A 12170-nucleotide genomic window follows, 5' to 3' on the forward strand; every position below is an offset into this window, starting at 1 on the left:
AAAGAAAAACAAATAGATTCAATATGAAAAAAGAGGTAACATTTAATGTCCATGTGTGTGTGTGTGTGTGTGTGTGTAGATGTAGTTGGAGGCAGTGCTGGATGGGGATGATAATAATGGGCAGGAAAACTAACAGAGAAAACAAACATCCTATACTGCTGTAATGAAGACCATGTGGACCCCACAGGGCACACACACACACACATCTGTGCACGCACATCCACTTGCCCGGCCACCTGAACATTTTTCATGTTAGTCCGTGTCGATGCCATAGCAACCAGCAGGCCATTTCCTTCAGCCATGACCATGTTTAACATATTCCCTCTGTCCTGCTGAACCTGCAGCTACAGCCCAGCTGATCTTAGATCAGACCATCAGTCAGATCAGACTGACACAGCCTCACATAGAGTAAACACAGTCTGATCTCAGATCAGAATATCACAGCTTCAGTTCACTCCCCTCACATTAACCCTGACAAATGTTGTCCTTCCTGCACACCTCAGTTTCGCATGCTCTGCGTGTTTCTGTTCATTTTTTAGAACTGTCATGTTCTGAATAGAGCTTGACGATATGGCCAAAAAAATTCTATCACAATACATAGTTTTTGCGTTATGTTGCGACATCAAAAAGCCACAGGTTGATACCATATATTTTGATGTCAATATGAATAATACAAATGAGACAAGAAAAAATACCCAACAGATGTCTGCACCTATAAACCTAGAAAAAAATCATTGTAATCTATCAGTGGCAGATACTTTAAATTATGCATACAGAAATATCAGAAATGTGTTTAAAAATCATATTACTGATATTGAAACTTTTCCTATTGCGATATACCCTCATACTGAATTATTGCCCAGCCCTAGTTCTAACAAAAAACAGAAAACAGTTCCAACCTACAGGCCGTATTTTTTAGAGGCAAAAAAATATCTGAATTTGCACTTTACAAACACTGAATGCTGTACATCTCAACCCACAAGCTATATATGCATAAAAGCTGCATATTAGGGAGCCTGTGGGCACTAAAACACAACAATGGAACAGACATCTTATGTATTTATTAGGAAAAGAAATTTAACACCCAATCCCCCTGTGTGTGAAAGTGACGGCCCCTTCCTTTCAAAAGCGGGTTATGCCCCCCTTAGCAGTGAAAACTGAAACCAAACGCTTTCTGTAGCTGTTAATTAGTGTTCCACAATGGTGTCTAGAAATATTGGGCACTCCTCCTTATAGAACAGCTTAATCTCTGCTGTTATTAGTAGGCCTATAATCATGTGTTTCTGTTCCCAACAAAACAGCTATTCACATAACATTTCACAGAGTTTTCAGGTCGATTCCGGTCAAAAGGTTAAATTTCTTATTTTGCACTGTTGTACGGCATGCTTGTGTGCTTTAGACCATTGTCATGTTGCATCACCCAACTGCACTTCAGCTTTAGCTTTAGTTCATGGAGAGATGGCCTGTACATTCTCTGATACAGACCAGAATTCATCCTCAGTGGTGAGGTGTCCAGGTCCTGATGCAGCAAAGCATTTATGTACTATCACACTACCATCAACAGTCATTTAAATTAGTTTAGTATAATAATGGAAAACAGTATTTTTTAACACTATCCTATAAAAACTATAAATATTTAGTTTCAGTACTTTTTATTTTCCAAAAACAATACAATGTAATGTAAATAAGTGGCTATATCTTTTACTATACCTTACACCAGCAATCAGTTTGGCTGTGGGCCAGATATTTTCCAAGCCATTACGTGGCGGGCTACAAAAAAATCGTTTTGTAGAATGAAGGTGCAGAGCAGTTGATCTCAAAGCAGGTAAACCCAAGAAGAAGGGAAAAAAAAAAAAAAATAAACACACTGCTCCTCGCGGGATCGAACCTGTGTCGTCAGGGTCACGATGCAATACACTCCCGTTGCCCTGGCTTGTGAATTGGAATTGAAAAAAATGCCCTTATAAGGAGATAGAGAGCCCAAGGGCAAATATTTAAATCACGCCGAGCGCGACAGAGAGACGGGGAGGAGAGTAAACAAAAGCTCTCCAAAAAGGCATTTTTAATAATATTTTTTTTCTTTATTGTTCATTATAGTTTAAGCAACCTCACAGGCCAGATGTTTCATGCTTGCGGCCCACATCTGGTTTGCGGGCCGCCTAATCCCTGTCGTACACTATACCTTTGCATCAGTATAGTGGATGGAAAATAATCAAAACAGCTGTAGCAACAGACTATAATGTTAGTTTAAGCTACTATCTCACACATACATGTTAGGTTCAGGTTTATCTGTCTGAAAGACATTATGTTAACATATCTTCTCTTTATTGTTTCTAATTTTATCCTTTTTCTCCTAAATTTGGAAGGCAAGTTAACCAACCCACTCATTAAAACTCCTCCTATCATCAGCAAATGCTCCTAGCAAAAGGTTGATACAGTACTGCTAGTTGATTCATCAACTAACAGATGCCTGTGCTGACCACCATCACACCAGTGACTGAAAAAAAACATAAGGAGTAATTACGCTCTCTCAGACTTTGGCTGCGTGATACAGGATTATCCAGTGATTCTCAGATCATAGTGCAAGCACCTTAGTCTGCTGAACCACTCAGAGGCCCCATCTAAGTGTTTTTTTTTTTTTGCATACCTGAAGTGAGCATTTTCATTCATCTTGCTCGGCAATGGCTTTGCTGTACTGTACAATGTTTTCTAATAGTCAATTAATGAGCACTAAACCTGCAGTTTTTTAAATGTTAAGTTGTTCCAGGGATCTTTGTTCCTTTTCTTTGCTCTTGGAGAGTTTGTGACTAAGCACTCCTGTAACTGCTGTTACAGATTTTCTCCAGTTATACAGATTGACAAGTGTCCACAACCTCCTGGAATCTCTCTTCACTGTGTTATGATGGACAATCTGTGCTCTTAAGTTCAAATTGTTTGTAGTCTCTAAATTAGATTTAGACCAGAGATGTGAAGCTCAAATCAAAGCTAATTGTTAACCGAAGCACACACTGTGGTTACGGATCACTAATCCTAATTACCTTTTTAATATGGAGAACAGGGTCCTTTCCCTACCAGACTCTCTGTCTATATACAGTACTACAACCCTGAATCAGAAAAAAGATGTGACAGTATGAAAAATGAAAAAGAAAAAAGAAATAGAGCATTTCTTAAATGTACTCTTATCTTTATGAATACATTAAGCAGTATAAATACAGCAACTAAATGTTTCATGTGTTATTGTGTCCCTGTCATCCTACAAACACATTTTACAGTATGTAGCTGTACAGGTTGTCATTTTCACACCATTACACAACCATTACATTACATTACATTACATTACATTTGGCAGACGCTTTTGTCCAAAGCGACTTAGTCGACAAAGCGACAATAGTCAAGTACAATGTAAAATAAGTTTAAAGGTAAAACATCTTTGGATAGGGATAAAAGGAGGTCAAAGGGGAGTAATAGGATAGAGGAGTGAAGGAGGGGAAGAAGGAAATGAGGTTAGAAGTAGTTAGTGTGTTAGAGGTGTTAAGAGAGTAAGTGCTCTTTAAAGAGCTCTGTCTTCAGGAGTTTATTAAAGATAGCGAGAGATTCTCCTGATCTGGTAGTGGAAGGTAGTTTGTTCCACCATTGGGGAACTCTGTATGAGAACAGTCTGGATTGCTTTGTGTGAATGTTTGGCAAAGAGAGGCGACGTTCACTGGAGGAGCGCAGCGGCCGGGAGGTAGCGTAAGCCTTCAGGAGCGAGTGCAGGTAGGAAGGAGCCTGTTCTGTCATCACCTTGTAGGCGATTGTAAGAGCTTTGAATTTGATGCAAGCATCAACTGGTAGCCAATGGAGCTCATTGAGCAGCGGGGTGACATGTGCCCGTTTTGGCTGCCACTGCTAATTAGCATAGAATGACTCCTCGTGATTCCTTGACTCCTTTAATAATTTTATGGGCTGTACAGAGAGAAATGTGCAAATTCCATAAGATCTTTCTTTAAGGAACATTGTTTGTAAATATTTTCACCAATTTCTTGTGCATTTGATACAAATTAGAGATCCTTTGCCCATATATGCTCCTCACAGATTGAGCTTTTTAGGGATGCTGCTCATTCATCATTACCTCCTGGAGGTTTACACCTCCTGTTTGAAATACATCACCTGTTTTAATCACATATTTAGAATGACAGTCTGCAATTAAATATAAATGTAAGAAATTCAACTTATATAGTGCCTTTCTAGAAACCCAAGGGCGCTTTACTATGTACACGTATTACACACAACCATTCATACTCAGCACTTATCCACACACTGGTGAGAATCGGCAGCCAATATCGTACAGCGTACTCTCAACCGGAAACAACCGTACACCTGGAGGACTGCATCAGGCACTACAGAATTGACCCAGGACAGAGTTCTAATTAAAACCTGGGCACAGTCACACACACATTTACACACACATACATACCACCCACTTACACATATACACCAGGTCAATTTAGAGTATTCAATTTTTCTGCGCAATTTAGAGTATCCAATTTCCAGGATCTCCATGTTTTTGGACAGTGGGAGAAAATCAGAGTCCCCGGAGGAAACCCACGAAAACACAGGGAGAACATGGAAACTCCACCCAGATAGGAACTGGAACCCAAGATCTCAGTGCAGGGATGCAAACATTCTAACCACTAAGCCACCATTTAAAGGAAATTGTGTTTTTGTATTTAACATACTGTCCCATCTTTTGCTGGTACGGGTTGTACAACCCACTATAAACTCTATAAAAACTATAAACTATAAACTCTAAAAAAAAGTTCATGTTAAAAAAATTTAACATGAAAAACATGCACGAATTCTGAAATAAAAAACAATTTTTATCACTGTTTGTAATGTCATTGGTAAGAATGGACTGAAGTCCTGACAAGGTATTAAAACAAACGATTGTGTGTGTGTGTGTTTATGTGTGCGCCTGAGGTTTGAACTCCAGATCTTGTGTGTTTTATCTTTTCAATCAGGAATTCCTGTTTGCTCTCACCTTTCCTGTGAAACAAGGGGGGAAAAGCAAAACAGGAGCGGAACGGACGGATTAACACAGATTACACATGCCAGGGTGCCGAAAAATCAAAACATGTGTGATAGGCCCGGTGTACGTGCGAACAAAGGAGCAAATGCATGCCTGTGTCTCTGTGTGTGTGTGTGTGTGTGTGTAAGCATGGCTGATTAGTAGAACAGTAACTGCTACTGGTAATGAATTACAGATGCTCTTAAACTTAAAGCACTTCCTCGCTCACCGTCTCTTTCTGGATCTCTCGCCGGGGGTCTGCAGGGGTTTTAGACAGAGTTCATATTCACCACAAGTGTAAGAGAAAGTACTGACATTTACTGCTCTGATTAGATGGAATCATTTTTTCCCAAATACAGTATTTGGACACTTGCTCTTTCATTTTTTTTAAGAAGTTAAGGGTATTAAAGGACATTTATCTGGCTTTTGTTGAAGTATTTGTTTCAGCTCTTCAGGGAAGGCTTTTTTTAGATTTTGTAGCAACACTGTTCAGCAATAAGCGTGCTAGTGAAGTCAGGATGTTGGAAGATCATCACCTCACCTCATCCTAAAAGTACTGGATGGAGCACCCTCATTCCAAAGAACTCCACACTGTGCTTAAGAAAAGCTTTGTTGCACAGCACAGTTTAAAACAACACTGCCTTTTTGGACAGAAGTAAAAGCATAAAGGTACCCTATGCACCTTGTGACATGATGCAGATCACAATAAAGGGATACCAAATCTATACATTGTGATATACTGCAAAAATGTAAGCAATGAAATTTTTAACAAATAAAATTTGTAAATTTTAAACCTGCCATGGTATAAAACACAAAATATTATATGCAAAAATCTACAAAAGTCAACAAGAGTCTAAAAAAAATAAAAATATCCTTTCCCCCTAATCAAACTACTTACTGAAGATAAAAAAAGCCACAAAATGAAATCAGTACCTGCCACCAGTTTTTAACAATTAGGTACTGTGATTTTTTTTTTACATCTCAGCGCTATGTAAATATAAGTACACCCCAAAGTCAAAACCAAACTCATCCATACGGTATATATATATATATGACTTTACAATATAGGTGGACATACAAGCCACTCATGCTGAAACCATATCATTCCAAAGGGTCCAAAAACTTTTTTTCTCACAACACTGTATGATTAATAACCTCTTTCCTCAAGAGTCTGTAATAATACAGTTTTTCCTGAGCGTGGGCGGACCTCTTTTCTATGTCTTTTTTGTGTCTAGCAGCATTGTCTGGACTCACACACACTGACGCTGAAAATGGTCATGTTTGTTTGAAAATTCCTCTTTGTCTTGGTCTAATTGGAAAGTGTGTGTGTGTCTGTGTGTCTTTATGTGTGTCTGAGTGTATAATTAACTCCATGCTGCAGCAAACATCCTAATGACTCTGCACAGAGGTGCTAATGAGACATAAACATTCAAAGTCCAACCTTCTCTATGTCCCGATGGACAGCGTGGGTTTGGCCTTTAAACAGACAGAATTGCTGAGCAGAGCTCACCGGCTAACAAGACTCCCCACACAATACAGGAGTATCAATGCTCCTGAGTGGCGCAGCTGCCTAAGCACTGACCCAATCAACTAAAATGTCCAGGATTAAAAAATACGGCTCCAGAGAGTAAAAAGTATGTCCCTCTATTCTGCATCACTTGGAACAACCTCCCTATTTTGTTTTTGCCTGATTGACTGTTGTCAGGGATCTAATCAGTCACTGTATTTTCAATTGCCAAGATAGCAATACACCAGAAATTTACCTCATGTCCTGACAGACCACCACACCCATTAGCGTAGATATTTGGAAATGGAAAATAGACTGCTGATGGGGTGTAGGATAGCAATGACCTTTGTGACGTGCCTTGAGCAGGGTGTAAGATAGGGCCCGCTGACTTCCAAGATCTATATAAGAATCCCAGCTGGCCACCAACATCAATAGGCGTTAATTTCAGGTTCAATATTGGTCATAACATCATATGACAAACATTTTACGTCAGGATAAAGTCTAATACTGTTACGTGCCAGCAGGGATATTTTAAAATGGCTTAGAGTGTGGATTAGCCAATCAGATGTTAAAATAAATGCATATCTGTGAGCAGCTTCTTGAATAAAGAATAAATAAATATGTGCTTTTTAATGAACTCATGGTTAATTCATTAGCTGGTCATTTCCACTTCACATAAGAAGTTACAGTTTGAACTGCAGACAGTGTATAGTGTAAGGCACACTATACAGTGATCAGATTGAGACACAAACTCGCAAACTAAGCTAAAATGCACACCACATTCCTGAAAAGCACGTAGGTGGGTTTCAGTCTCACGGTAGTGAGTGAATGAGTGGTAAAACAGGAAAGACCTATTTGAGGCCGGCAGTAGGGACCACTGTAATACAAGAAACACACACACACACACTCAGTCACTGTGCTCCACAGGAAATCCATTATTGTAATACACTTTCTACTGTACTCAGCCTTACTTCATCATGCTCACAGTATCATCTCTGCACACTCCATTTCTACACACAGACCTTCTCTTTCTCTTTCTCTTCATGACAGGTATCAGCGGAAAGTGTGTGTATGTGTGTGTGTGTGTGTCCAGATCCAAACTAAATGTTATTTTCATTGCCTTAGGGGTGGGAATGAAGTCAAATACATGTTCACACAAACGAAAAGTCATGAATGGAAAATACAACACACACACACACACACACATATAAGCTCGTACAGTGTCTGGTGAACATGTTCCCAGCCCCTTGGAATCTTATCAGTTTTATATTTAGCATGAGGGAAAAAAAGCCTAGCAGTCTTGAAGTGTGACATATCAAAGATCACTTACTATAATCACTCAAACACACACACACACACACAAAACATCCTAAAGCCTATATACACTAAACGTGGAGAATATATTTTCACTAATTTCAAACACTCACAAATCCACATTTGTCTGGTTTCCCAAATCCAGGACACACACACACGCACACTGTGCCCACCAACAAATGCACTTACACCAACACACACTCGTAAGTGAGAGGTTAATACCAACTGCTGTGACATATCACAGGTCACCTCCTCCATTCAGAGCCGGGGTTGGATTACACTAGTGCCCTTTACCACACAAAGAACAGCTAGGTCTATCTGTCTTGCTCTCTCTCTCTCTCTCTGTCTCTCCCTGTCTCACACACACAAACAAACACAGCGTGAAAAAAGGGTCAAGGCATATTATTCAGCACTTATGCATTTAAAACTCATCCGGAACATCTGAGTAAACACACTCCCACACTATAGATCACTCCGCACTGCACTCTAACATGTGCACACCTGTGTGTACTGAGAGCAACGCTGCAGTCAAATTACTGCACTTCCGTCTGCATTACTTACTCACCAGCTAACTGTATTAACATACAATTCATCAACATAAGCATGCTGTAAATATATAGCTTAACATTATATATACACCCCAGTTTTTTACGGGCTATATTTTATAGCTACTGTATGTGTGTGCATGTGTGTGTGTGTGTGTGTGTGTGTGTGGTATTTATGGTTATGATTTTATGCTATATAAGATATGGACTATGCACTTGTGGAAATGCGGCATGTATGACAGATGGAATGAGACAAACTGTGTGTGTGTGTGTGTGTGTGTGTGTGTGTGTGATTAATGAGGAGAATGCTGGGTATGTTTGTGGAAGCTGTGTAATGCGGGCAGTGTGACGGTGAAGATGGATGAAATGTGGAAGTTAAGCAATCAGACCAATGAACAGACAATGAACACACACACACACACACACAATCTGTGAGAAATAAAAAACAGAGACAGAACAATTCTGTTTGAGCAAGGATAAGTGTGTGTATATTACAAGGGCACCAGCTGTGTTCTCTCTCTCTCTGTGTGTGTGTGTGTGTGTGTGTGAGACAGTACAATGACAGATGGAAGCTGTCACACAGTCACTGTCACAGGCTTCCATGTTTACCCAGGAGGCATTGCTGCCAGAATTTGTTTTGACGAGATGAAGCAGCAAAAGGAGATCACATTACTCCCTCTCTCATCACCACACACACACACACACACACACACACACACACACACATACACACAGCATTTTCTTGTACATTTTAAGGGAGCTGGCAGTTTGTAGCAGGAGTGGAAACAGTGATAAACAACAACCAATTAGAAAATTTGAAAAGATCAGAATGATGATGACGACAGAGAGAGAGAGATTAAAGTGACAGAGAGATAAAATCAGAGCAAGAGAGAAAAAGAGAGAGAAAGGAAGACTGTGATACATCTGCCCAACTGTGACAATACTCCTCTCCAACAACAGCTGCTGCTGCATGCACAAATGACACACACACACACACACACACACACACACACACACACACACACTGCTAATACATTAGGCTAACTAATATAAGGGAAAGTCTCTGAGGGGTATGTAAGAAGCTACTGTCCAAAATAGGAATGTAACTAAATTAGCTCCCATCTCTTGTTAGCAAAAAATAAAAAAGCAAAGTTAGCAGAATGAACAAGTAATGGCTGCCGAATAAAGAGGGGGGGGGGGGTGGGGGGGTCACTATGCTTCACTCTCACACTCATTTTTTATGTCTGAAGTTTACTTCTTTCATTTGGCACTAAAATGACAATGCTAATCTAGTTTATAAGTATGAACAGCTAAAGTTTACATGAGTGTTCTGTGCTAAACCATAAAAGAACTGGCTTAAAAATGTGCACAGCTGCTAAGTAATTTCTATTAGATTACGCACCGTTGATTGTGTGAGTTCTAACACCGTAGAATCTAAGCAAAAAGTGTTTTGTGACCCATAACAACAGTAAGTGCATTTAAATGCACTCAAAAATCCATTTATAATCAGATTACCTCAGTTATCTGATCATTCACGTAATCATGTAAACAGCATACTCAAATGTAAGATTAGATTTCACAGATAAGGATGTTCATATGCAATACTGATCTTTTGTTTTCTATAACCCCCCCAAAAAAGTTTTTTTTCCTAGTGATCTTTGGGATGCACTAAACATTCGGCAACCAAAATTAATCAGCTGAAAATGGCAAAAAAAAAATTAGTGTTCACCTGAAGTGAAAAGACACAATCATTTTTGACAAAATTAAATTTTTTATGATGCAAACTCACTGCAGCTAGTGTGAAATAAGCCACTCTTTTTAAACGTAGGACATATATGTGTAAGCATTTTAAAGTATCAGAAAATGACCCAAACACTGTTCTGCTGATTTGTTAAAAGAAGTATCTGCAAAGAGATACAGCACATCAAGATTAATTTACCACTTGCAATCAAGGCACCACAAACCCATTTAGGTTATTTTATTTTGCCATTGCGGAAAAAATAAAGTTGCTATTCAGTCTTCGGCCAAATAGATAGTGGACCAACGCAGAGCAATACCAAGTAAAAAAGAGTCAGTGCTTAAAGGGTTCTTCAAGTTGTCGCTGTCCAATGAAAAACAAGTATCTCCATTTTTAGTTTACTACACTATTTAAACATACAACCAGTCCCTTATTCTGTGCCAAAATGTATTGATGAACTGACCAATAAAAATATTTTAAAATGACCTTAAATAAAGTATTCTTACATTAACTTTAATTAAAAGTTAAGAAGGTTTTTTTTCTTTCTACTGTAAACTTGCTGTTTTGGAGATACTCGTTTTTCATTGGACAGCGACAATATACCAGGCAGCGCTGCTTAATGGTTCAGCTAATCCAATTTTTCTATTATTCACTGTGTAAAACTGCATTTTATGTAGCCTATAGAATGTGACTCTATTTAAGTGAATGTAAATATGTGGAAAATTAAATGAAGGTCACTCAACAATGCACTTCATTATATTTTAGTGTTTTGTGTGTGTGGCGCAGTTTTCAGCAGACAGACAGACTATAGTCGGAAACTTCAAAGTGCATGAGCTACTGTTTGCAGACTACCTGTCTCTGAGACTAATGAAAACAAATTGTCTGTGTGTGTGTGTGTGTGTGTGTGTGTGTGTGTACATATTCTTCAGTAACTTGCTTTCACATGACGTTTATTAAGTTACTTCAATAAGTTTAGACCCATAACATTATAATGTAATGAAAATATATATATAAAAAAAATGCTGCAAAAAAAGTAAAAGCACAATCTGTGTGTGCTTGTCCTGTGGGAATATACATGAGTGTGTGTGTGCGTGTGTGTGTGTGTGATCCATCTCTTTCATCATGATCCTCACTGATGACACCAGACACCTTAATTACCCTCACCTGTACAAAGAAACAAAGAAACACACCCACCTCTCCACTCCACACCCCGAAAACACACACACACAAACACACACACACACACACACACACACACACACGTATGTATATACTCACATCTAGAGAGTCTTCATTGACAATGATGAGGGACATACCATGTGTCACCAGCTTACAGGAATAACCTAAATGAGAAAGATAAAGTTATTACCCACACCCACACACACCACACCACACACACACACACACACATACACACACACACACACCCACACCCACAGAACACTAATACTTTCTTCTTGATTCCAACTCTTGTTTTTCACTTTGGCAGCTCTCTCCTTCACTAAGCTCCGTCTTCATTCCTTCTTAAGTCTGTCTTTTTCTGTGTCTTTGTTTCACTATATCGGTGAGAGGGTGAATTTTCTGCAGACTTTAAGCCTATTTGCAGAGCAATAGGGATATTATACATATATTACTGTATACACTGCCATGCCAGAAGTCATGGGATAGCAGTATGTAAATTAACAATGAAGTGTTACCTCAGGGAACAACCTGTATTAGTTATGAGGCGTTATCTCGTGAGTGTGAGGCCTAATAGTGGGTGCCAGATAGATAATTTATCATTCATCAATCCACAATGTCACGTGTGCACTGGGAATTAATTATAAAGGCATTACCGCTCACAGTGGACAGAGCAATGGGTGGTAATGATCATGACAGATTCTGGTAGTGACTCCAAACCACATGCACATTCTATGCAGGAGGCCCAAGTACATTATTTTAATTATTCCAAAAGTCATGGGACACAATACTAGTTCCTGACCCGTGACTTGTTGCATGTCCGTGCTGGTTTCTGTTATA

General features: G+C 39.1%; 1 protein-coding gene across 5 annotated transcripts in view; it reads right to left on the bottom strand.

Moving 5' to 3' along the window:
* atp8a2 (ATPase phospholipid transporting 8A2) overlaps positions 1-12170 on the bottom strand; it is a 112440-nt gene that overhangs the window by 35441 nt on the left and 64829 nt on the right. For all 5 annotated transcript variants that reach the window (XM_022682716.2, XM_022682721.2, XM_049486153.1 and 2 more), the window contains one exon: positions 11430-11494. In XM_022682716.2, coding sequence (XP_022538437.2) covers positions 11430-11494 — 65 coding nt within the window. The remainder of the gene's footprint in view (positions 1-11429; positions 11495-12170) is intronic.

Source organism: Astyanax mexicanus, chromosome 1 (assembly GCF_023375975.1).
Source record: "Astyanax mexicanus isolate ESR-SI-001 chromosome 1, AstMex3_surface, whole genome shotgun sequence".
NCBI classification, from domain to species: Eukaryota; Metazoa; Chordata; class Actinopteri; order Characiformes; family Acestrorhamphidae; genus Astyanax; species Astyanax mexicanus.